This window comes from Haliotis rufescens, unplaced genomic scaffold (genome assembly GCF_023055435.1).
Source record: "Haliotis rufescens isolate VD_foot unplaced genomic scaffold, xgHalRufe1.0.p SCAF_31, whole genome shotgun sequence".
In the NCBI taxonomy this organism is placed as follows: domain Eukaryota; kingdom Metazoa; phylum Mollusca; class Gastropoda; order Lepetellida; family Haliotidae; genus Haliotis; species Haliotis rufescens.
In genome coordinates this window covers 5,679,438-5,706,983 of record NW_025964013.1, presented here as the reverse complement: position 1 = coordinate 5,706,983, position 27,546 = coordinate 5,679,438, and the positions used below count along the sequence as shown (strand labels likewise).

At 39.6% G+C, this 27,546-nt stretch overlaps 1 protein-coding gene across 4 annotated transcripts; it reads left to right on the top strand.

Moving 5' to 3' along the window:
- Window positions 1-1,041: 1,041 nt before the first annotated feature.
- On the top strand, window positions 1,042-27,546 carry LOC124114759 (max-like protein X). 4 transcript variants are annotated; one of them, XM_046475502.2, is made up of 9 exons: window positions 1,042-1,102; window positions 9,756-9,795; window positions 10,512-10,625; window positions 16,921-17,018; window positions 21,299-21,395; window positions 22,297-22,396; window positions 23,872-23,956; window positions 24,996-25,112; window positions 26,840-27,546. In XM_046475502.2, the coding sequence occupies exons 2-9, from the start codon at window positions 9,762-9,764 to the stop codon at window positions 26,897-26,899; spliced, it is 705 nt and encodes a 234-aa protein (XP_046331458.1). In that variant the 5' UTR covers window positions 1,042-1,102; window positions 9,756-9,761; the 3' UTR covers window positions 26,900-27,546. The 4 variants fall into 4 exon arrangements, with proteins under 4 accessions (XP_046331458.1, XP_046331457.1, XP_046331455.1 ...); XM_046475501.2 differs by having other exon boundaries at window positions 9,756-9,801; XM_046475499.2 differs by lacking the exon at window positions 1,042-1,102 and adding an exon at window positions 8,814-8,905 and having other exon boundaries at window positions 9,756-9,801.

Genomic DNA, 27,546 nt, shown 5'->3' with positions numbered 1-27,546 from the left:
ATTATTTAAACCTGCGGAAAATTGAGATAAGTGAGTCCTCTCAGTAGTATTTGCATGCTTCTTTGGAATATCCTGTACTTAGTATATCTGTGTTTATGGAAATTGGAAATTAGAAAGAAAAGAAATATTAGAGGGGGACATGGACAACACACGACATTTAATACACACTGTCATTATGATATTGTATTGCATAGTATTGTACAAACACACAGCACAGCACGCACGCACATACGTCTTTGTTCCAGCATAGCCTCGAAAAAACCCATATATAGTCACTTCGGTCAAATATGTAAATGACAGTTCAGCCGGCTTACGTGTAAAATAACCAGCATATATTTATTCTTGTAATGATTGGTAGTGTAGAGCAATTATTTAGTTGTTTACATTACAGGGACAATGATATTCAATATTATTATGTATATATATTTTTAGATTAATTGAATGGGGCATCCCCATGATGTCATTTAATAACTCGGAGCAGAATACACGTACCTGACCATAAAAAAAACACAATGCATGAAATCGACACGTCATCGTGCAAATTTCAAAGAAATTGACCACCAAGGTCACGATATTGAGATCACCAGTTTGAAAAGAACTAATCTTGGACAAAGTTATGTGATAAACATTGCATGTTTGATATTGCATACCTGTAGAACTGTACAAGCCCGTGCAAGAAGTGGTGCACTTTTTCTATCTTTATATATAGGCCTATAATGACAATATAAAATCTGTATATATAAGAACACAGTTCGGGTACTATTCCGTAAAAATCAAAATTGTATTTGCTAAATAAGACAAATAATGGCAGAAATAACGAAGTCATTTAAAATTAGCACTGGGCATAGACCTCATAATTATTCTATGCTGAACTAGTCCATCAGGTAATTAAGAAACTTCTAACATTAGTTTAAGCAGATTAACCATTTCATTTTTACACCCTATCGGGCAGTTGTGGACGGGGAACCTAATTTTGTAACGCCGATAAGCTAGCTGTTACCTCAGCGCACACCCATTTGCTCTTGTAATGTTATTGTCCGGATTTTAACAGGACGTGACGTCAGTGTCATGGCGGCTTGAGTAGGACCACAACAAATCCTTGGTAGGTTCACTTTTTTAGTAATCTTGACCCTTTAAGATCCTCTATCAACCTTCAACACCATAGCCGATACTTTCTCGACTGGCTATGGTTTTGTCTGGCATCAACATTCGCGACGTATCGGTATCGCACGCGATAAAATGAGTTCGTGAATTGATATCAATAGACAGCTGCTGTCACAAGTGACGAAACCTCCAACCACGAGTGCTGATCGGCAAAGAAGTACCCGCAGCATGCTGATCAGCACGAAGTGACACCAGTTTCTGATGTGTGTAGTTAATCCTGTACTTTTTGTAACATTTCAAGTTAAATGTTTGAAAAATAGGAGGGGAAAGAGGAAGTGTTGTAAGTAAATATTGTGGAAGCGTCTGTAAAATCTATTTAGGTTGACACAGAAATCCAGTTGCCTGTTCTAAAGGTCGCTAGCCAAGTTACCGTACCCCCCCCCCCCCCCCCCCCCCCCCCCCCCACACACACCCAACACACACAGACACCACCCATTTCTTGTTAAATCAGCTAGATCTCTTTGATATAACACTTCTCAATTCTGTACTGGGTTGCCCAAGAAGCTCATTGATCAGATTTGATTCTGTAAACAGCTAGTCATAACCTTGACTAGGTTGCAAACTGCTGTCCTATATTGTTTGATAGGCTTTTTTTTAAGGAGATGACAGATGACAAGGTAGACACAATTTATGGGTAAGGTCATAATAAACTAATTGCTAGATTATCATTCACTTGTCTTTCAAAATAACAAAGATAATAAATAAACAATGATTTTAACACTAGCAGTTGGATGTATCTGTGTCAAACCTGTTTTAGATTGCCATGCCTCAACTTGTACTCATGCATTTATGAATTATTCTCAATTGTCATTAACTTGTCAAGTTTCCCACAAGCAAACTTGTTGAAAATTTCCATAAGAGCCATGGACTTTGTCAAAGGACTGGAATACTAGTCTTTAATCATGTTAATGGTCATACCAGTCTTTAATTTTCAAAATAGCGAGCACCATCTTGACAGCTGGCAGCAATCAGACGATAGGCTGGCTCCTACCAAGAGTCAGTTGTAGACCAGTTTAAGGCATGTTGTAAACATGAAATGGTCATTTGACAGCTGAAGTTGTTACAGTAATCTAAACATTTCACTCCGACAAATAAAATGAATTTGTCAGGGGTTAAGTTGTGTGTCTGAAGGGGATGATAATCTAGGAATTCATTTATTAATGCCTAAAAACTTCTTTGATATACTATTATATATAGTCACATTTCGGTTTGGATCCTTATACTGTTGTCCAGCAAGACTGTCTAATCTGAGCATGGTACAGGATTATACATGGTTGGTGAAGAATTAACACTTACAGTATAAACAGTTTTATTGTGACAACGGGATGGAGAGAGAACACATGGTGAGGAAGCCAATTAAACAGGATTAAGTATATATTGGTTGGATGTTTGATCGAGGAGATATTCAGCCGAAATTGCCTAGGCAGAAGGCGACCTCTTAAACACTTAATGCAACAACAACATCAAGGAGATGGAGCTATAGAGGAATGGGATCACCTTTACAATACAGCACTACAACTTCTTGTGAGAATGATCACTGCCTTAGGTCACATGTCACTAAGACAAGCAACCACTTTTTGGGAGAATCCGTTTGACGTGAACTCACGAACTTTAGATCGTTAGCCCGACAGATAACCAACAGAGCTACGTCCACACTGTTAAACTTTGTGCAAATTTAACTAGTCAATCACTGTCATACCTAAGACATTAGGGAACTGAACGGAAAGGGTGGTATACGTGACGGATACTTACAATGGTGTCCAGTGACTTTAGTCTATGGACACTTACGAGTGATCCCGATGCCATTTGGGACACTCATCCCATTCTGTAATCAATAGTCAATATGGCTAAAACTGAAAACAGCTCATGGTGTCAAATTCGCGGGTGCGCTTGAATGACATGGTATTTAATAACTCTGGGGTGATTTAGTGACAGAAAAGTGTGGAAGGGAACACTGTAAGGAGAATGTGGATCATAGTGTGGAACAAGGAAGGCATAAGGTGATGACACAAGAGTGGATTGTTTTTTTAATCATTACTGAACAGTGAAGCTGAAGACAGTCATTGAAGCCAGAGCCATAGTCACAAAAACTGAGCCTACAAACATAATTGATTTATTGCAAAAAATGTCCAATGGTAGATAGTGTTCAGACTGGTGACAATTGGATGTGTGCAGCATAAAAAATAATATAAGAAAATTAGTTGCCATTTATGATCCTTTTAGTCCAATGAATTAAGTTGAAACTGAAATATAAAATATATTAATAATAAAAGTGCTTTCATAAACTAATGCTTGATATTAAATGCACCGCAGCAGGCTGTATTTCCTTAACAAATATTCAAAACTCTCAGCATCGCTGGAATTATTCAATGACATTGTGTGTAGAGATGACAGAACACAGAGAGGAGCTTATGCACTCCGATGACTCAAGCAACTCTGTTACTTGGCTGATGTCACATGGCATTGTTTTGCAACAAAATGTTGCAAATATATTGCTGGAATATTGCTAAAAGCGCCGAAAACCATACTCACTAACTCTATACCCTACTATGAGCCAATGGCAGAAACCCCACCAAAACCCTAGAACCTGAAGTTGTTGTTTATAAAGTTGATTAAATGGACAATCCTATAGGTGAAACATTCTGCCGTGTTAAAGATGAAACTTTGTTTGTAGTATTTCATACTATTTATGTTGTTTAACTACATACAAATATTTAAAAAAAATGATCAACATTGAAATAAAATAAACTCTGCAAACAAGAAACGCAAAAGTGATTTTTAATATAAGTTTATATATCAACTAAATAATCAACAGATGGTAATCAATTGTTCAAAATTGGCACACATCATTGTCATTGACCCAGGTTCCATATGGTGCACATGGAACAGTAGATTTTCAAGGTGAAGGTTATCTGTTCTCAATATCTTGTATGGCCACCATTAGAGTGGCATCGTTATTGTATGGAAGCAATGAGATCTCGAATTGTAGCCTGGGGAATGTTCACCCACTCTGCCTGCAGTGCTTGTTCTGTGCTTGTTGCTGACATGCTCACACTTGTTGAATCGATTGGGTTTAAATCTGGATGTTGTGATTCCTGAAAAAGGCTGTTGTTAGTCTTGTTGTTTGTTGCATAATGGGAAGGACGTGTGGCCGAAGAATCTCATCCTTGTAACGTTGTGCCGTTAAGTTCCCAAGAACTTGCACCAAGTCTGTTCTACCAGTGCAGGAGATGGCTGCCATGAGGTCTACTATCCGCACGGCGAAGCATAAAAAGTGACTCGTCACTAAACCAAATTTTTCTCTATCGCAGTTGTGGCCATACTCTGTGACCTTGACACATTGATGTCACAACCGACAATGCAGCTTTGTCAAAATGACACCTCAAACTGGTTTAGTGCGAATACTTTGTACCTCTAGCAAGTAAATGGTTCCTCACTCATTACATCTTGTCCGCCTATGAAAATCGAATCAAGCTATAGACTGTTCAATTGGGATCCAATCAGCTTGTCACAACACATTTAAACATTTAATCCTTATCCTTACTGTATATCTGTCTTCATTGCCCTTGTGCTTCCTTACCTGTGTGCTATTTGTTATTCTTACTGTACATTTGCAAATATACCCAGAGCTCCAGATAAGCTTTTGGTGTTGTGGGTATTTTACCCATGCATTTTAAAATCATTGGGTATCAGTAATTCTATCTGCGTATTCAAATTTCTGTTACCCACTAGTTTTTACACATGTGGGTATTTAAGTTAAATATTTAAAAACACTATTCATCTAGTCCCTGCAAACTGGTGTCGTGTGGGTTCGAGAGCTTTATAGGACTCCAAAATACAACGATACTTCCACACGAAAGTGTGATGGCAAATGATCATGATGTGACTGTCATCGTGGAGTTTGGCAAGGTTGACGGAATGCCCGTTTATAATTTCAAAATAAGTTGCTGATTTGCTAAACGAATATGCAGGGTTACTTCACAATATTTTGATGATACGCACAAATTTTATTTTTGTAGCGTATCTGTAATGTTCGTTGTGTATTTGATACGCTTGGATTATATTTTACTGCGTATTTCTGCATTTCTGATGCGTATTTCACGCAGATACACAGCTTATCTAGAGCTCTGATACCTCTCATCACTTGGCAGCGGTAGAAATTGGCACTAGTCCTGTAGTCCTTGCCAAACTGCCCAATAGTTAGGTATCATAAGGACTAGTAGAAATTTGCCATTTTTAGGGGTTTTGCTATGTGTTATCATTATAAAGACTAGTGGACTAAAACTGTTAGTTTCTACCGCTGCTTGGTTGTTGTCACTCCAGCTTGATAGCAGTGTAAGAATCTACATCGAACAACACTATATGCAATAAACCACAGTTTGTTATCCATAAAGTTTCTCACCAACTCCTAGAATGCCAATCAAACAGTTATCAGATGATTGTTGTACTTGTTTAAGAGTTGTGACATGTCTGATGTACTCGTGATAGGTGACATGTCTGATCTACTTGTAATACAATGCTGGGCTGGAAGAACATGGAGAGCACACAATAACTAAAGAAGCACATGTAAAATCTCTCCTGTGGATCATTACTTGCAAATACATACCCAGCTATCATACCACTCTGGTGAAACCCACAGCACAAATACCTAGAAACACACTTGTGGTGAACTGGATTCGAACCCACAGCACAAATACCTAGAAACATACTTGTGTTGGACTGGATTCGAACCCACAATCATAGGTTTCTGGTGTACCGAATAGGTGCAACTCGGCACAGAATTGAGGCACCATAGATGACAGGGCCACCTGTGTCCCCTAATAACTGACCATGTTCTGAGCATCATTGTTTACTAAATCCAGTGGCCCGTGAAGACACTGGGGTAGAATAGGTCTTCAGCAACCCATACTTGCCATAAAAGGTGACTATGCTTGTCGTAAAAGGCGACTAACAGGATCGGGTGGTCAGACTCACTGACTTGGTTGATGCATGTCATCGTATCCCAATTGCGTGGATCGATGCTCATGATATTAATCACTGGATTGTCTGGTCCAGACTCTATTATTTACAGACTGCCGTCATATAGCTGGAATATTGCTGAGTGCGGCGTTAAACAACAAACCAACCAACTAAATCCAGTAATAGTTAATATCTGTAATCAATTGATGGAAGTTATTGTATTCACCATGTCCGTATCTCATATGTATATTGATGCAGTTTTTGCTGCCAATAGATATATATTGATTGCATAGACCAACCATCTCTACTTGTCAGATGACTGACCAGTTTTGTATCATTCAGCCTATTGGGTCAATACATAAGCAGATAACTGCCCTGAGCTTTGTTGAACAGCCTCAACAGAGCATGGAGAAACTCATCTTGGATTGGCCTTAGATGTAGTTCATAGAGACACCCGACAAATGTGTTTCAAATCTTGTATTTCTAATACACGGCGTTTGAAGACTACTTCTTGGAAAGCTTAGAAACTCCTTATTTTTGGGGAGGGGGTTGAATGGCTCTGCACGTTTTCCATCTGACAAAATCAACTTGATTTTTCAATGTTTTTTTATGGTAACTAAACTAAGCCTATCCTTTTTTCATTCATATGCTGATTGGAGATGTCATTTAAAATACATCCTGTCTTTCCGCAAGGCAGGGTTTTAATCAAGGCTGGCAATTGCTGTAAGTCCATACAGTGCCGTGCAGGTTCAATCTATGAAAACCTTACAAATAATTTTCAACACCTAGCAAAATAAACTTCAGTCGATGAGCGTTTTGAAAAAGCAGGGCAAAACACAGGAACTTGTGACAAAAGAGGTAACTTAACTCTAGAATTCAACATTCAACAAATTATTTTTGGGGGGGTCTCAAAACTTAAGGAATTAAGTTGTTTGTTCGACATTGAACTTTTGAACTGGTCCCTTACCAGTGTTAGAAACTAACAGTTCGAATCCACTAGTCCTATTAATGATAACATAAAGCAAAACCCTTAAAAATGGCAGTTTCTACTAGTCCTTATGATACATTAACTATTGGGCAGTTTGACAATGACTATAGGACTAGTGCCAAATATTGAAAAGTGGTTGGTATTGTCAGTGAAACATGTGTTGGCAATTGTTTTGTAGCATGTACTGTTGTAGAGCATACACTTCATCCCCGCTCGAACGCACTTGGTTTGTAAAAGACATTTCTCTTTCTCTGGTATATTGGCCAAGGGATCTAGTGGCAGCGTATTGACGGTGTAGAGATATAAACAGTGAGTGACCACATATATGATACTATGAAGCGATGATTTCATTACAGCCAGCGAATTGTTTGTCTTCAACAGCGATAATGTTGGTAAAATACATGTCACCCAGTGCCATTCTAGAAGTCCTGAGGTAGGCCCCCTAGAAGGGGATACAATTTAAACATAAGGTACAAAATGTCTAATGTTGTTGAGGCAAGTCTTAAGAAGTTAACATGGTTAACTGGAAAATAAACATTATGAGGCTATGTTTAAGTTAAGGGAGTAATAAGTTATTCAGAAGATTTAAGATTTAACAGTGTTTTAAGGGAAATAACACTAAAGTTTGAAAGAATTAAAATATGTATTGTCTTTTTCTTCGCTGATTCTTTGCTCTTTATGGACTAATATTTTGATAGTTTGACTTGTGTTCGGTGCTATTCACACGGCACTGTGTGAAGTGACTCCTATCGGATGATTAAAATGAGAAGCCATATATATGGGAGTTTTTGTGAGAATCCGTGCAAACTCGCGGCCTTCAGATTGTTTGCCTGACAGCTAACCAACTGACCTGAGCTACGTCCCCACTGTGAAATAAAGTGCAAATTTACCTTGTCATCATGTTAACCTCTTTGGTCATGTGGACAAGGTGTCCAACCTCAGATCAGAATGTCCGTGGTTCGAATCCCATCATGGTACTTGGAGATTTTATGTCTGCTACCCAACATTTTACAGTATTTATTGGGTTGACTACTGTAAAGCGTTTCATAAATTTGCCAAGTTCAAGCAGGAAGTGTTTATGTCTATTTTGAGCAGCACCAAGTCTTTGCCATCTGATGTTTTGTCTGTGTGGCAGTGACAGCACAAGTGAATTGCTGAACCTCCACATGTGACACAGATCAATACCATCTACATATTATAATAACCTGTTTTCTGAGGACACTTCTCCTTTAGGCTTGAGATGCACACATGTGTTCAAGTCATGCTTGATATTCATGGCCAAAATATATCATGGAGTAAAAGTACAAAGGACACTTTTCCCAACTTCAACTGTTGCTGTGTGGAGAACTGATAGTTGAGTTTGCCTTGTACTGCAAGGCTTGTGATGAACCATGATAGACTCCATGCACTGTCAGTGAGCAGAGGAGCTTGAGTTGTTATTGACGTTTATAGGCATGGCATGATGCTTGCCTGATGAAAGGATGTTGTTTACGTTGTATTTGAGATATCAGGTAGTGGTAATGTATTACTCCTGATTATGTTGATCAGTTCTCAGACCAGCATGTGTCACCTCAGCTTGTTGGGAGAGTAGCAAACTAGTGGAAGTACATGCTCTTCAGAGAACCAGATGACAAGTGGGACAATGTGTTAAAGGCTCTGGGACTGTGCTTTCTTGTATGATTGGATTACTGTTGATGCTGATAATTGTTTGGAATGACTTTGTGTCACATTTTCACAATGCAGAGGAGAGGTATCCCAAGTTGGATTGAAGATGTGTTTGGGGGCACCAACACAGTTGAGTTTGCAGAGCATTATCTGTTTAGGGCTTGAAAATAGGAAATTTCATGTGAACCTTTGTAAAAAAGTTTTTAAGACTGTGTTGTCAAACATATTGAACATGTTGTTGTAATTGGTTCTAGTTTGTCATGGGTTAGGTTATGAATGCCAGTAGGTTTATGAAAGAACTGGGTATGGTAATGGTTCTCATCACTGAGGCCGAAAAATATACTGGTCTTTTAGACGTTACACAGCTCTCTTTTTTAGAACAGAAGGTTTTTTTTTGCATGGTAGCAGTTTTTAACTGCAGATGTCATTGCATATTGTGGCAAACGATATATTAGGTATATTGCGGTAAATTGTTAATGTTGATGCTGTGCTAGTGCAAATTTGTGAATATTGATACCAAATTAATAGTGCGCTGTCACGGAAACGTTAACATTTATTAAGATTATCATGGTTGAGATGGGACAAGAATGCAGACAATTCAAACTTTTACATTTTATGGATCATCCCAGTTCATATTTAGCATTACACTGATTAATTGCAGGTCGACATCATTTTTGTCAGTAAACATACAAAATAATTATATTGTGGTACTTTTAAGTTGATATATATCAATACATGTACTAAAATATGACACCCCTGAAACTGATGGTCAGGTATTAAATGATTAAATATCATATATCTGAGGAAATATTTATCAGTTCATCAGTCCAATTTTCCAAGTTTTCTGACACATGAGAATCTATGTGCTTTGGTTCTCAACAAGTTGAAGGTTTCTACAGATCAGTTGAAAACACTTTATAAACTAGCAGTTGTTCCATATTCTTCGTTAGCACCAACCATGTTCTACTTTATTTTTCAGTGCAGGATGGCGGACAACTCATTTGATTCGTTTGACCAGAGTACGTGTAAGTACTTCCCCCTCAGTGCACGAACCCCCTCACCCCACACCTGCACCCTGCACCTGACTGCTGTGGTGCCAGCCCTGTGAATGCAGTATGTGTTGGATTGAAGTGTGTTGAGAGCTGTGCAGGGAGATCACTCAGAAAGGGAATATATGACATTGATAGCTCCCCTTTGAGATTACGATAGATTGTTGGTTTAAAAACAGTGGTTGTGAATACGGTTTGAACAAGCACACCAAAGCTGTTTAAGGAAGCCCAATATGGAGCCAAAAAAGGAAAAGTTGTACAAATTTGCCAGCCAAGGGTATTCAGATTAGAATCCTAGACATTATGTCCCTGTGAACTGTGAAAACTGTGAAGTAGTCTCATTGCAGTAGTGTCCAGGCCTCATGTGCTGACTGAGTAACCACCCCTGATATATTGCCTGTATCAGCATTAAACCCAACACACCAGTCCCAGATGATTTCTGCAGTATAATTATAAAATTCTGCAGTAAAATTACCAAAATCCTGCAACAAATTCTGTGGTAAAATTGAATAGAAGACTTTGAAAATAATGAAAATTAGTGTATTGATTTTTCTGCAATTCAGCGGTAATTTACAATTTCTGTAATCCTTTCCACAATCTCGGAATCGCAGAATTCATGTGGGACTGCCACACTGACTCATGCACTTGTACAGGCAGTGTGAGAGTTGGTCTGTGATTGCTTTCAGTGATGGAGGGGGACCTGAAGACTGAGTCAAGTCCGACAAGCAACCAGCAGTTTTCCTTTCAGCGAACCAACAGCACTGGCTGTGCGTCCTCAGCATCGTCTGCACATAACACAGGTAAACCTTAACCACATTCCTGTATCCATCTGATTTCATGTTGTGTTTGTAAGCATGCTTGCCTTTAACACTGAAGTGGAATTAATAACTAATACATCGGGAAAATAATCTACAACCAAGGAATTGTTTGATCTATAAGTTTACAATAAGGCCCTAAAAGATATGTTGTATTGGTATTGGACGTTACTTGACCTAACCACCCTTTCATTTTTTTTCAAGTAGAGAAAACTCCTCAAACTTTGTGACTTTAAATGCAACTATTATTTTTAAGGGTGTTACAGCAAGGTCACGATATGATACGTATCACATTACATAGGTCACGATACGATATGTATCGCGATACACATATTTACGTCAAATCGGATGGAACTTCTTGACAATAAATATTTCAGAGCAAGTTCAAAAGGAAAAGCTAGCTGTAGACATGTGTTCGTAGTGGCTATTTTTAGTAGTGAAATTACAACACATTTTGCAAAATCTTACTGACAAAAATGTCAGGAATCATTAAATGAGTATGAAGTAATTCATTTCAGCAAGTGTATTGTCTTGTATCGATACAGAAAAAGACGTATCATGTATTGTTTCGTCACATGAAAACTCAAGATGCACTGGCGCACCGATGTATCGTTTCACCCCTAACTACCGGTATTTTACTTTTACTTAGAAACCATCTCTGTTATCTAAAAGATAGATATTTGTATATTTAGTCTAACAGACTGTGGTGACCTTGTATATATATGAATCACAGAATCTGGGGATCAGTTTGACTTGTCTCTGACATGAAAATATGTTACAGAAGAAACAGTTATTAAATTGTCTTAATAAAATATAATAAAAAGGAGCCCAGATATCCTCTTCAGTGCAGTGATCTAGACTTGCCAACTTTTATAGACGTGCATAGGCTGTATTTGGTGTTTTATTGTACATTATTTTCAAGAGGGGAGTGTCCAGTGAGCTGTTCCCCATAGATGAAGCTGGGCAAAATAGATAAACGCAATGGTGCTAAACGATTGCATCCAAAAATGAAGGAGATATGACAATCAGCATAGGGAGATAAGGTACAGATACTAAAGAATATCTTTAACCCCCTGTACATAGAATGGACTTGACTGATTGTTTTCATGGAGTCATCATTGTTGAAATACAGATAAATATTTTATGCTTGTACATTTTCTTGACATCCTTAAAGAGCCATAATTTGGATATTACATATGAGTAATAAATGACTCGTGGTCGTTATTTATTTGTACAATAAAACACTGGAGGGAGAATTATCCACTCGGTGCTGACTCCCTCATGGTTTATTCTTCCTAAAGTGTTTTATTGTACGATAAATAACAACAAGTCGTCTTTCTTAAATATATTACACAGATGCAAACCGTTACCATTTTGAGCAGACTCATGTAGATATTTTGAAGAAGCTTCCACCAAATTGATTAAGTGAACAATTTTTTTAGCTCACCGGGTCCGAAGGTCCGTCGTCCGTCAATCCGTCCATACGTCAACAATTATTCAAACAACTTCTTCTTCTGAACCACTAATTGGAAATAAACAAAATTTGAATGGAAGCATCCCTAGATGGTGGGCATTTAAAATTGTACAAATGGTGGGGCTGACCCCCCAGGGGCTGAGGGGCAGGGCCAAATAGGGGTAATTGGCTATATTGCTTTAAACGACTTCTTCTCGGGAACTAAGAGATAGATATCAACCATATTTGGTTGGAAGCATCCCTAGTTACCTTGACCATAACATGCAAACCGATATTAAACATATACATTGTTTACATTTGTTTTTTATGAAGAGAATAATACCTTTAATATGATTTATCCTGGAGCATAACATGGAAACGGTTCAGATCTTTGTATCTAGAGAAATACACATTCATGCTGCCAGATTTGCCATCCACCCATTTTAATTGCTGACAGTCAAAATTACGAAATATTTGCAGTATTTTGTACGTACACAATGCAAATGTATATTTGTCATGATTGCGTAAATATCCAGGTAGGCAATACAGGCCCTATTGTCCTCTTGTTTATACTACCTAAAAGAAGTTAAAGAATACCAGATTCTTTCATATTACTATAATTGCCATGCCATGACAAATTAACTACAGTTTATATGAAAAATTCAGGTGCTCTCTAACTTCTTTTGAGTAGTATACAACAACTGATAATAAAGTGCCCTGGTAATGTCTTGTTTCAGCTTGTGTGGGAAGGTTTACATATTTCCATAAAGATTACATATTTTTCCAAAATCAAATATCATTCAAATGGTGACTATTTTCCTCACAAATTACTAATATGCGACTCCAGTTTCTATCCCACGTGTTCCTTATTGCATCAGTTTAATGTTGGCATCTGTATGTTCCTGAGATATGATTGCATCATCACCTCCCCCAGAAATCTATGACATGTAGAAAATAGAATCAAGAGTTGAATCTGTGGCCTGGAACTTGATGAGACTGCTGATGATTTCTTGATTGGTGTGGTGGGTCTATCTTGTGGAAGGTTATTGACTGCCTGGGGATTGTCACTGACAGTGTACACACAGTCTCAGGGCTGCAGACAATACCTCTTCTCCATTCTGTTTGTTATGTTGTAGAAGATTACTGGTACTTTTTACTGCTGTTTGGAGTCGGTTAATATTACCTGTGTTTTGTTTGGTTTGAGATATCAGCTGTTGATAGATTAATGAATGAACATGAACGACCATAGAAATAATACAATAATACCCTTCTTTCTCTATATCCTTCATGTAAACAATAATGAATCAGCAAAACTTTTCAAAATAATATTGGCTGCAGCACAAATCTATAAGGCAACGTAAACAGAAGCATCTGGCCTTGAACCATGTCGTTACATCATGTACCTGTTGAACTCAATTTTATTATCTTTCAGGATCTCATTAAATACTTTATTATGAGAAATTATTAATAATCATATGATTTATAGCTAAACCTATGCTCCTTCATCCAGATTATATGGAACAAAACTATTTATTTTTTATTTAGACTTTACCACATGTTTTGTTCTGTGTGTTCATATTTTCAGTGTAAAGCCCTGAGTTATGTTTGAAAGGGCCCCCCTCACTTGCCCCGCTCCTATTGTTCTCTTGTTTAGAAACCGGGAAGGTTGATAGTCCGTAAACAATGGGCATGTGGGTATAGTCCATTCCACATAACATACTGTGATATGCTCTAGTAAAACAAGGTTAAGTTGCAACATTGTTTATGCATATCCTTTCATTGACTTTTACTTCCATTTGCACATTTGCATCGTTTCATCAAAAAAAATTAAGTTCACCCCTCAGAAGACACACTAAAGCCAATGAACTTCACAACACTTGTTCTCAGATGTATATATAACATTTAGATTGACATTTATTTCATAATTTATACTGAAATTTATAAGTATATAAATTTATATGAATAAATAAAACAAAACATTCTGACATTTATTTCATCTCCTTAGGTGAATATTTTATTATGTTCCTACTCAGTGATTTGTATCTGTTTACTTTAATACTTTTAATAGCTTCACCTGTACCCAAAACAGTGTGTGATTTTGTTCCCATGTAAAGCTAAAACATTCCTGCAACATTTTCACCATAATGCCCATAAGGAAAATACAAAATTTGTCATTATTTTTTGCTCATCCCACCCAAAATGCAAAAAAAACAAACTTTTTGTTTCATTTGTATTTCGATCACTGAAAAAAGTTTTGAGTAAAACAGTCTGTCAATTTGTGAATCTCTTTTACTTTTAAAATCAATGAAAATAAATGCAAATATATATTTGTGGGACTACAGACAGGCCTTGTGAATGACTCACAGTTCTAATGACATCACTGTGTATAACTGTTAACTGTCCAACCTATCAGCTTCTCAATGCACCCTTGCAGTCTGTTACTTCAGTCCGTAGTCTGAGTCTAGTAAAATTTCTTGTGGTCTTGTAAACTTCGCTAATAAAAGTTCATACATCAACACTAAGATCTACTGAAAATGATGTCACATGTCGTTTCGGGCAAATAGACACATTTATTAATCTCTGTGTATCGCAGTGAATGGTTCTTATCTATCCTGGGGTTCATGAACAATTCATATGATGTTAAAAGAAAATGATGATATTGGTATTCAAATATTATATACCGTATTCGACGTTATAAGCGCCCAGGGCGCTCTCAAAATTAGAAATAGGGGGCTCTTATTTGAAAATTATTTTGGTGAAAAAACAGAGTTGAAAGATAAATTTCATGGTTAATGCTGACAGCCTGAAATGTTTATGTACGACAGATATATTTTTCCAAATTAAATGCCCATATTTAAGGGTGCATGTAACACATGAGTGCGTATTATACGCGAATAAATAAGTCTTGTGTACATTGATCAATCGGATGGGGCGCTAACTGGGATTGTTCACTAGCCAAATTCTTAGAAAATGTCGCCGTGGGCGCTTATTAGAGCGGGGCCCTTATTTCGTCGAATACGGTATATATAGTGATGGAAAGTGAAAATATATGTAACATGTTTTATTTCAAGGGCTACAATTGGCCAGTCCATAATTCCCTCATCACTTTTTATCGGAGTCCCATGATTTGATCCTGTGCATGCTTTAGTGTGTAGCAGGGTGACAGTGTTGGAAGTGACCACCCAGATGTGCCCTGAACACTGATACCTGTCGAGGTATTGATTACCCGATGTGTGAAAGGGATGTGTATTTCTGAGTCTTACACGTTATTGATCTGCTGTGCTCTACAAATGTTCATCCTTCTCAAGCATTCTTCAACACAAGTTGAATCAACAAACACCTACTACTAAGTGGCCAGTCTGAGTCATTTGTAATCAGAGCAATAGTAGGAATGCTAATTGGTTGCCGTGGCGGTTGTGGTGTGTCACGTGGCACGGGCAGGGACGGCAGTGCTCACCCTCGTGCTGGCCGGGTGACAGCTCTCTGTTCCACATGTGACAGGGATAAGCAAACACACATGGCATTGCCATTGCATCACTCCGCTCCCTGAGATCAATAGTGTGGAGTTGAGGATGTGTATGCTATTGTCTTACTGAATTGAAGATTAGGATGGACAAATAAATTAGAATGTAAACCAATATTTATGTCTATAGATTTTGATCTGGGTCCTTAGAACTTGCATTGTTATAAGCATACATATGTACAAGCCTAATGTAAGTCCACTACTGACAATTTTAAGAGTCAGCGAAGACAGATATGTAATTAATGAGGATGAAACTATAGTTCTTTCTCCCCACGAGTGTAATTATGTTTATACCTAGAGATGACTGAAGTCAGGTGTCGTTGGTCAGAGTGATTATACTTGGTATAGACAGTGTTAGGCTGGAGTTCACAGGTGGATGATGAGTGAGTGAGTGGGTGAGTGAGTGAGTTGGGTTTTACGTCGCTTTTAGCATTATTCCAGCACTGTCAAGGCGCAGGACACCAAAAATGGGCTTCACACATTGTACCCATGTTAAGAATTGAACCCGGTTCTTTGGCCTGACTAGTGAACACTTTAACCACTACCCTTTCGCCACTGGTTGATGACACTATAAAAAAAGACGATGCAAAGATTCTTAAGATGACTCTTTGCACTTGATGTTCAGTGAATAAGTACTGCATATTTTACCCCATGTGATGTGAGCCAAATGTAAACACAGGTCAGGAGTTTATCTATTGACCTGATGAGAGGCTGAAATTTGGCCTTAAGTCTGCAGCAAATGTCATAGTCTGTCCCCAAACCACAGTGAAAAACTCAAGTCTAGAATAATTTGACAAGTCTAGATTGCCTCAGCCTGAAATTAAGGATTGTTCTGGGCTCCATTTGGATTTAATTTTTTTATTTTGTAGGTATATGTTTTTAAATAAGATAACTTTATTCCTGGGACTAGATGTCAGTCAACAAATGTTAGTAAAAAATCCCAAATTGGAATTCAACATTTTGGAATTCATGCTGTTATATTTAAAACTTATATCATATGGCTTTGTAAATTGACTTGTATTTCAGTGTGAACAGGACTGATTTAGAGGAAGAGGATTTTATGCTTTGTTTTTTCATTGTTGTATTGATTCTGAAACTGGACAACTTAGCCGCAAATGTAAGACAAAGGATAAATTGATCAATATATTTTCAAAATGACATAGGAGAGTTAAAAAGTAACATGTGTTTATTTTGTTTTCAGATAAGTTGATAGGCTAGAATTACATGAGAACTTTGTTCAATTGATCAGTCAGGCTCTAATGGCATGTTCTTGTATTGATGTTGTGAGGATTCTGTTGTTACAGACGATGAGGACAGTGACACCAGCAAGACCCTGAGTTACAAGGACAGGCGACGTGAAGCCCACACGGTCGCAGAACAGAAACGCAGAGACGCCATCAAGGTATTGATTGTACAGAGAAGAGATCTTATAAAATTACTTCATGAAACTCTATTTACAGAACATTTTGTGCTTGACAGACAGTGTGCGAGCTCAGGCTATGTTACCGCTTATAGATGAAAACCAAGCCTCGCTTTCACACAGGTTATAAATAGATTCAATGCTAAAGGCCCCATAGTGACGTCACAGCCCCTGTCACAGGAAGTGAAAAATCCTGGGCTCTACACCTACCTCATATAAACCTTTTATTACAAATCCTATATGTACATGTAATGTTTTCATATATTTCCCATTTCCACATATGTCAATTTACCAAAATAATACCTAAATATAACCCATCCATGCACTGTAGAAGCTGTGAGAACATGTTTATTGAAGTCACGTGACCTCAAAATATTCTCTCACAGGGTAGAAGTCATTCACAAAAATATGGGTTCCATCTATCTTAGAAGGAGGAGGGGCCAATTCCTATGTTTCCTGCAATCACTGATCACTAAGCTTACTATATCCAACTTAAAACAGGAGGAGCTACAAATGTAAACATGTTTTTAATTGGATAAAAGACAGTCCCCAGTTTCCCCCTCGAAGTGACCAAGAAGTCCCACACAGAGCGGCCAGAAACATAAATAAATCTGGCATCTTACTGATAGCATCACATTCTAGTGACAGATATGTTACTTTAGGGCAGTTTAACACCGTTTGTTTAAATTTGAGTTGACTGGTATGTCATTGAGGGACTAATGTGTGTGTCAGGGGTCTAAACTGATGGTTTACAGGTTGTGGTGTTTGACATTTGGTTCTTTCTGTCTTAAGCTGTCTGGACATAGTTTGTCAGTGTTATCACACTGAACAGCCATTTGCACTTAAATAAATCAGAACTTAAATCTCAAATATGTATTGGTTTGTTAGTTTTAATTAGGGAAAGTAACCCTTCACACCACCGGAAGTTGTCAAGATTTTAGTCACGTGACCTCTATCAGTAAAATGATTGGCTCAAACCTATCGTCTGCTGTAGCAGTATACTTCTTTTACTGTTGTGGTGGACGATTACTTTTGGATTATACCTTGGCTATTGCATTTTTATGCTCGGTCATGGCTAAATTGTGTGTTTCAACTGTTATTTTCTTGGAACTCACTTGGAATACCAGTCTCTTACTTACTATTTATCATGATGCAACTTCCAAGTGACACCACTGGAGATTTGACAAGAAAGGTATGAACATATTGGAATTCTGGCACCTCTATAACTAATGAATTTTCAAGTGGAAAATATCAAGAGTACATTTATACCAATAAGGCTTGTGTATGCATTAATATTATATAGAAGTTTAAACGCTAGTAGAATTTTGCATCTTGTGAATATATGTGCATTTATGCCATCCAACAAGTCAGAAAAAATAGAAACAAAAGAAAAAATAATGGCATTCCTCCTGAGAAAAATGTAAGACATCGTAACATAATGGTAGCCAATGTCGTCCTTGTCAGGTATGCATACAGTTGGGACAATTTAAAAAAAGATGATCCTCATCATGAAATGAATAAACCTTATTATCCAGGTGAAAAGCATTAATATCCAGTGAATATATTTTGTAACATGGAAAGCTAATAAAAGTACAAAAAAGTTGTTTCAGTAGAAACCTCTGTTTAAAAACTCCAGTTGACAGAGACTATAGAGTGAATATGTCATCTGCTAGCAAATTGTATTTACTGTTTGTAGGTCGCACTTGAGAACGAGGCTTGGTTTTTACGGGAAAAGATATCAATTACAAAATTGAGGCTAAGCTCGCACACTGAGATACAATCTAAGTGCCAATAACAGTAAACTATGGTTATAACGAACACGCTTATAACAAACTAACGGATATAATGAACTAACTTTTAAGTCCCGACTATATGCTGTAGTTATGCTGTATATATGCTTATAAAGAATTATGGTCATAAATTAGTAGTCCCTTTGAGTTCGTTATAACTGTAGTTTACTGTATCTGTGTAGGTTAAAGGAATTTGTCAAGACCTGCTCAAAGGATGATATTCTGTCCCTAGACTGCTGCAAGTTCAGTTAATGTTCGCAAATTAAAAAAATTAATTAAAAATCCTGTTGTTAAAGTTGTAAGTTATATGATGGCTTCCCAGAGGCTGGTACACCACAGATATCAGGACAAATCAAGGGGAAGAAGCCTAAATGCTTACTTATAGATTATTCTACCATAAATTTGGAAGTTACTCGATTCTGATTGGTCAATCAGAGGTTGTCAAATCACAATAAACCCCCTCTGATTGGAACAGCTGATATGATGGCCTCATCACGTCGGAAGCTAATATTCATTGTCGGTAGGCATATTTATATATTAATTTCTACAATTATAGGTTACAAAATACAAAGTTGCGGTTACTACAATATTCAAGGGATGTGTAGCAGTACATTTTGTGTAGAAAACACGATAGACATCTACAAAGAGAATGTATTTTAAGTTTTTGGGACAACAGAGCTTGCTAATTGGGGCTTTTCTATATATGACTGTGACATAATATCTTTTGCATCACAATGAGCGATATGATGTCATAATGGGGACATGCGGTGTAGAACAAAGCTTTGCAATGCTTTCTTAGTTTTCTTTAAGGATGCCCACCTCATGTTAACTTACCAAGTTGCCATGCTTATATGTTTTCAATGCCTGTCATATGTTTGAGTGCAGTATCACAGTGTAAACAAACTGCTTGAGCATATACAGTACCATGTTTTGTTTAAAGGCTGTTGTCGGTGATTCCATAATTCAGATCGACAACCCACTCAAAATACTGGACTCAACCCATGCCGCTTCACTCAATATATTTGCTAACACCAAAGAGTTAACGTTTTATTTTGTCATGATAGAATGGAGATAAACATGCCATGTTTTCAATGTAGAGCCAGGTTATCTGTAGATTTAACCACGCTGAATTTAACATTTGAAACCTCACGCTACATGTTCGGTTCCAAATTCAATTTAGTGCAGTTAAAACCACAGGTAACCTAGATCTACATTGAAAACACAGTACCGGGATATGTTTATCTCCTAATTGATTTATGTGCTGGTCCCTTGGTCCGTGGCCTGCAAAAATAGCAGAGGCCCAATGGGCAGTTGATTCAACAATTAGAAGTATTCACACAAATAGATTATCGTGTCTTTAGGGGTAGTAGTATTGTCTTTGTGGTCTAGAGGATAGAGCATCTACCCAGAGAATCCCCGGCAGCGTCATTCCAAAAGACATTAAAAGATGTAAAACCTCATTTCCCCACACCTTGCCTCAAGGACAGTAGGGCAGCCATGCACCACCGTGTTTACCTTGTGTGTTGGCGAACAGTATAGAGCTACTAAGGGAACACTCCCATGAGTCATCAATACTTTGGGGTTGGTTGGGTAGCCTAGTGGTTAAAGCATTCGCTTGTCACGCCGAAGACCCGAGTTTGATTCCCGACAGGGGTACAATGTGTGAAGCCCATTTCTGGTGTCCCCTGCCGTAATATTGCTGGAATATTGCTAAAAGCCATGTAAAACCAAACTCACTCACTCATCAATACTTTATGAAACTTGTTATTAATGAAACTACCTCACAGAACACAGGAGGGTCTGTATGAACTGTTTGAAGTTAACGAAGTAGTCCGGATGATCAACTTCTGTTGTACAGTTGTAACAACATCTGATATAGATTGGAACACAAGGCAATTTTGGTTTTGGTTCAATATGTATACTGACAAGTGTGCAACTCGAGCCACGAAGGCCAAAGCTCAAGTAGTGAAACAGCTGCTCCAATAGTCGTCCTTATACTAACACTAGCCTCCACTGAACATTGTCACCATGATGACAAGAGACAAGTTTGGGGTAGTACCAAGAGGTTCAAATGTTTTTGGCCCATACTGCTGACACTGTAATCAAACAAGCTTGATTAAAGTTGATACCCATACTATTCTGTTTCACTTAAAGATGGACTCGTGGTAGAATAGATCTTCAGCAACCCGTACTTGCCGTAAAAGGCGATTATGCTTGTGGGAAGAGGCGACTAACTGGATCGGGTGGTCAGGCTCACTGACTTTGTTGACGCATGTCATTGTATCCCAACTGCATGGATCGATGCTCATGATGTCAATCACTGGATTGTCTGGTCCAGACTCGATTATTTACAGACCGCCTTCGTATAGCTGAAATATTGCTGAGTGCAGCATTAAACAACAAACAAACAAACAAACAAACAAACACTTTTTGCCACTTAAAGATTTTGATGAAGAGTTTCTCTACCCACAGAAAGGGTACGATGAGCTGCTGAGTATCGTGCCTACATGCCAGCAGCCGGACACCCTGAGTGGACAGAAGATGAGCAAGGCCACCGTGCTGCAGAGATGTAAGATATAGGGTGCAACTATACTCACTGACAAGGGAAACACAAATACCATACATGTTGGTTAATATAGGAAGAATTACTCATATTCAAGAGATATTAGATTGGCTCGAATCACAAACATACTGGTATGCAGCTATTGTGTACATCCAGTGTTTGTGTATGCAGCTGTTGAATACATCCAGTGTTTGTGTCTGCAGCTTTTGAATACATCCAATGTTTGTGTGTGTAGCTTTTGAGTACATCCAGTGTTTGTGTCTGCAGCAATTGAGTAAATCCAGTGTTTGTGTCTGCAGCTGTTGAATACATCCAGTGTTTGTGTCTGCAGCTATTGTATACATCCAGTGTTTGTGTCTGCAGCTGTTGAAGACATCCAGTGTTTGCATCTGCAGCTTTTGAATACATCCAATGTTTGTGTGTGTATCTATTGAGTACATCCAGTGTTTGTGTCTGCAGCTATTGAGTACATCCAGTGTTTGTGTGTGTAGCTATTGAGTACATCTAGTGTTTGTGTCTGCAGCTGTTGAGTACATCCAGTGTTTGTGTCTGCAGCTATTGAATACATCCTGTGTTTGTGTGTGTAGCTATTGAGTACATCCAGTGTTTGTGTGTGTAGCTATTGAGTACATCCTGTGTTTGTGTCTGCAGCTATTGAGTACATCCAGTGTTTGTGTGTGTAGCTATTGAGTACATCCTGTGTTTGTGTCTGCAGCTATTGAGTACATCCTGTGTTTGTGTCTGCAGCTATTGAGTACATCCAGTGTTTGTGTCTGCAGCTATTGAGTACATCCAGTGTTTGTGTCTGCAGCTATTGAGTACATCCTGTGTTTGTGTCTGCAGCTATTGAGTACATCCTGTGTTTGTGTCTGCAGCTATTGAGTACATCCTGTGTTTGTGTCTGCAGCTATTGAGTACATCCAGTGGCTGATCGGGCAGAAGAAGAAGCAGGAGGATGAGCTGGACTCCCTCAGGAAGGAAGTGATGGCTCTCAAGATTATGAAGGCGTAAGTAATGAAATATAGTGACACTCTTAACTTGAAGTCCATTAACTCGATATATAGTTCCAGTACTCATTGGGTGATGATGGTTATGTGTTTACAATGTTTGACCTTCCGCAGGGGCTTAGCTGCTGCTCACACAGGCAGTCCCTGTCTGCCAGATTGTGTGTCACCCTTCGGCAGGAGCGTAGCTGCTGCTCACACAGGCACTCCCTGTCTGCCTGATTGTGTGTCACCCTTTGGCAGGAGCGTAGCTGCTGCTCACACAGGCACTCCCTGTCTGCCTGATTGTGTGTCACCCTTTGGCAGGAGCGTAGCTGCTGCTCACACAGGCACTCCCTGTCTGCCTGATTGTGTGTCATCCTTTGGCAGGAGCGTAGCTGCTGCTCACACAGGCACTCCCTGTCTGCCTGATTGTGTGTCACCCTTTGGCAGGAGCGTAGCTGCTGCTCACACAGGCACTCCCTGTCTGCCTGATTGTGTGTCATCCTTTGGCAGGAGCGTAGCTGCTGCTCACACAGGCACTCCCTGTCTGCCTGATTGTGTGTCATCCTTCGGCAGGAGCGTAGCTGCTGCTCACACAGGCACTCCCTGTCTGCCTGATTGTGTGTCACCCTTCGGCAGGAGCGCAGCTGCTGCTCACACAGGCACTCCCTGTCTGCCTGATTGTGTGTCACCCTTCGGCAGGAGCGTAGCTGCTGCTCACACAGGCACTACCTGTCTGCCTGATTCAGATTTGATTATTTTCAGGCCACAGTGATGCAGCTGTAGTTGCCACATTCATATGGAGAATCCTTGGCACGCTTCTGACTTGAACTGTCGACGACAAGATTTATCATACCTCCAGATTAGATCTGATTGGTTCACATGATCATGATAAAATACTATGTATCCTGCCTGGGAGGGAAATACATTTCAGAACGGGAGAATAAATCCCTTATATCCCGCCCTAAGAAGACAGGCTGCATGTGGATTTCTGAGAGGGAGAATAAATCCTTTATAATAGATTTGAAGCAAAAGGCCACAGGTCGAATAAAAGTCATGTGACATGATCATGACACATTATTTCTGACTATATCTCACTGTAAAAGGGATATAACTCATAATAGCCATTGGTGGAGCTGAATATGGCAAGGGTGGAAACTGGACCTTTACAGACAGTTAACTCCCTTGCCTAGGGAAGATGGTAAATCACGTGCTTCCAAATACATGTCTCACCCAAAAGTAAAGTTTGAATAAGGATTCCAGATCGAAAACAAAAACCAATAGCTGGTTGGGAAGACAAGATTGCAGCTTTGTTATGCCTGGTTGTGTTTTGCAGGATTATGTAAAGTTGCCTGGCTATGTTTGCAGGATTATGTAAAGTTGCTTCGTATGTTTGCAGGATTATGTAAAGTTGCGTTGCTATGTTTGCAGGATTATATACAGAGACCTTGCTATGTTTCACAGGATTATGTACAGAGACCTGGTTATGTTTGCAGGAACTATGAGCACATTGTGAAGACACACCAGAACACTCCTGTCCACGGCCAGAACCAGGTTTCAGATGAGGTCAAGTTCCAAGTGGTCAGTATTACTTTCACATTGCAGTGCCTCATGCTTGTTGAAAAAGCTGACAACATTGTGGTTCGGGTACTATAGCACCAAGTGCTTGTCACAATGCCCTGATGGCATAAATTGTTCTAGCACAGAGCATTGAAATAATAATCCTATGGGTGTTCCTAGGACAGAGCCTTAAAATAATAACCGTATGGGGATTGCTAGGACATAGCCTTGAAATAATAACTCTATGGGGATTGCTAGGACAGAGCCTTGAAATAATAACCCTATGGGGATTGCTAGGACGGAGCCTTGAAATAATAACTCTACGGGGATTGCTAGGACGGAGCCTTGAAATAATAACTATGGGGATTGCTAGGATGGAGCCTTGAAATAATAACCCTATGGGGATTGCTAGGACGGAGCCTTGAAATAATAACTCTATGGGGATTGCTAGGACAGAGCCTTGAAATAATAACCCTATGGGGATTGCTAGGATGGAGCCTTGAAATAATAACTCTATGGGGATTGCTAGGACAGAGCCTTGAAATAATAACCGTATGGGGATTGCTAGGACGGAGCCTTGAAATGATAACCGAATGGGGATTGCTAGGACATAGCCTTGAAATAATAACCCTATGGGGATTGCTAGGACAGAGCCTTGAAATAATAACTCTATGGGGATTGCTAGGACGGAGCCTTGAAATAATAACCCTATGGGGATTGCTAGGACAGAGCCTTGAAATAATAACCCTATGGGGATTGCTAGGACGGAGCCTTTTAATTCCTTTGGATTCCCAGGCAGCATTGATCCCTAGGACCCATACTTGTTGTGACAGGAGATCAATTAGGATGAACTGGTTACAATGTGTGATCTGGCTGATTGTGTCATAGCACATTGGAGTGGAGAAATGTTCATGCTGTCAACCACTGGTTTGCCTGACAGTGAGTCCGTTGTGTGCAGGGAATCAATGATATGTCTGGAGTATTGATGATTCATCCTCATCCATTCACTCCCTCACTCACCCTGAACATTCTTATATTAACCAGGTTATTGTTTTCCCAGTTTCAGCAGATCATGGACACACTGTTCCAGTCATTCAATGCCTCTATCTCTGTGGCCAACTTTGCGGAGCTGTCAGCGTGTGTGTTCAGTTGGCTGGAGGAGTACTGCAAGCCCCAGGTGAGTCAGGACACCCAGTCCTCCCTGTTTCCCCAGCCCCCAGCTGAGTCAGGATGCCCAGTCCTCTGTGTTTCCTCGGCCACAAGTGAGTCACGATGCCCAGTCTTCCTTGTTTTCCCAGCCCCAGGTGAGTCAGGACGCCCAGTCCTCCCTGTTTCCCCAGCCCCCAGCTGAGTCAGGATGCCCAGTCCTCTGTGTTTCCCCAGCCCCCAGCTGAGTCAGGACACCCAGTCCTCCCTGTTTCCCCAGCCCCCAGCTGAGTCAGGATGCCCAGTCCTCTGTGTTTCCCCAGCCACAAGTGAGTCAGGATGCTCAGTCCTCTGTGTTTCCCCAGCCACAAGTGAGTCAGGATGCTCAGTCCTCTGTGTTTCCCCAGCCACAAGTGAGTTAAGACAACCAGCTCTCCCTATTTCCCCAGCCACAATTGAGTCAGGTTGCTCAGTCCTCTGTGTTTCCCCAGCCCCTGGTGAGCCAGGACACCCAGTCCTCTGTGTTTCTTCGGCCACAAGTGAGTCAGGACACCCAGTCCTCTGTGTTTCCCCACCCACAAGTGAGTCAAGACACAAAGCTCTCCCTATTTCCCCAGCCTCAAGTGAGTCAGGATGCTCAGTCCTCTGTGTTTCCCCAGCCCCTGGTGAGCCAGGACACCCAGTCCTCTGTGTTTCTTCGGCCACAAGTGAGTCAGGACATCCAGTCCTCTGTGTTTCCCCACCCTCAAGTGAGTCAAGACACAAAGCTCTCCCTATTTCCCCAGTCCCCAGCTGAGTCAGGATGCCCAGTCCTCCTTGTTTCCCCAGCCACAAGTGAGGCAGGACACCCAGTCCTCCCTGTTTCCCCAGCCCCCAGCTGAGTCAGGATGCCCAGTCCTCTGTGTTTCCTCGGGCCACAAGTGAGTGAGGATGCCCAGTCCTCCCTGTTTCCCCAGCCCCAGGTGAGTCAGGACACCCAGTCCTCCCTGTTTCCCCAACCCAAAGTGTGTCAGGACCCACAGTCCTCCCTACATGCTGGCTATATCAGAAATAAATGACTCATGGTTTTTGTTTATCGTACAATAAAACACTGCAGGGAGAATAAACCGCTCAGGCCGACCTGTGACTGTCTGTGAAAATTGCATATTACCGGAGTTATGATACCATGTACCATTTAATGCCTTTATCAAATGTTCCAAAATAGACATGGAAAATAATAATGCAGTAGAATGCAATTTTGAAGCATGAGCTGATATAGCAAGTTGAAAAAGTAAATATTAACAAATGAACTTTATGTTTGTGTGTTATGCAGTTGCATCTCTGTAATGTAATTTTAGGGGCACCTGTCAGGGTTTCAGGTCACTTGATCACTAGTACTTAGCATAAAGAAGAGTAACATAGGGATCAGTAGGCCACAATGGCCACTGACATCTGGGAGGATCAGACAGGGGAAGACAACTCTCAGCTGTGACCAGACTGAATAGTCTCCCCTAACCCTTATTGTTGATCAGCTCAGGCCGTATCCATCTCGAGGGGGATTGCTCTGAAGCAGCGTCTTTTTCTTGTATTGATACTTGTACGTGATACTGCACGTTGAAGATTATGGCACTTGTATAGAGACATGTATGTAAATGTGTGTGTTGCTGCTTGTAGTAGTCCAGACTTATGCTGGTTTTATTGCACCATGCCACAGTTTAATATGGATATTCCACTCAGACACAGTTGGTTCCATTGATATCAATGCAATATATTTTTCAGTCTCTTCGAGAAGTTGTCCTTGGCATCTTGCGGCAGCTTAACTCCCAGCTGAACCACTGATACAAGGTCAAGGTGACCATTATTGAAGGTCAAGATTGTATGTTACATCCACCCAATCATCTCAAGTTGACATATCATACAATCAACGTGTAATCTTCTTGGTAATGTGAATAATTTCAATTGTACAAAAGAATGGTATGTATTTAGTAATTGTTTACATGTATTTAATATTATATAATAATGGTTTGTCAATTTGATATGGATATACAATAAATCATGTTCGTGGCTCATATAGATTCGCATGAGAGGAAGGAAGATAAGAGAAAATTGATTTATGAAGAATTCCCGTTAGTTTGGTTTGTTTTATTAATCGTGAATGGTGTATCAGTTTTCGCTTGAATCTTGTCATGCTGTCAATTCCAGGTAGTGGGTGCCATTTGGCAACAATGTCTCAGTATTGATAGAACTGACTCCTCAATAATCAATAGCCTCTAAGCAACTATTATCTAGAACCATTCGTCACCACTCGCCCCTTTCCGTAACCACCAAGAAGACTGGTCCCCCTTTTGATGAATGTTAGGTGCGAAAATATGACAAACCAATCAGAATGACTTCACGTTCTTCGTCAAAGAATCCCTCAGAAATAATTTTTTATTTTACATATATTTTGCATCTAAAATATACCCAAGATACAGTTAAATGTGTTT

What these genes read in the sequence shown, in the direction of transcription:
- LOC124114759 (XM_046475499.2), top strand. Translation starts at nt 8,825, where the DNA reads ATGACTTTGTGTCACATTTTCACAATGCAGAGGAGAGGTATCCCAAGT. An exon ending in TGTTTGGGGGCACCAACACA is followed by an intron (nt 8,906 to 9,755) that starts GTTGAGTTTGCA and finishes TTTATTTTTCAG; the next exon opens with TGCAGGATGGCGGACAACTC. An exon ending in ATGAGGTCAAGTTCCAAGTG is followed by an intron (nt 23,957 to 24,995) that starts GTCAGTATTACT and finishes TTGTTTTCCCAG; the next exon opens with TTTCAGCAGATCATGGACAC.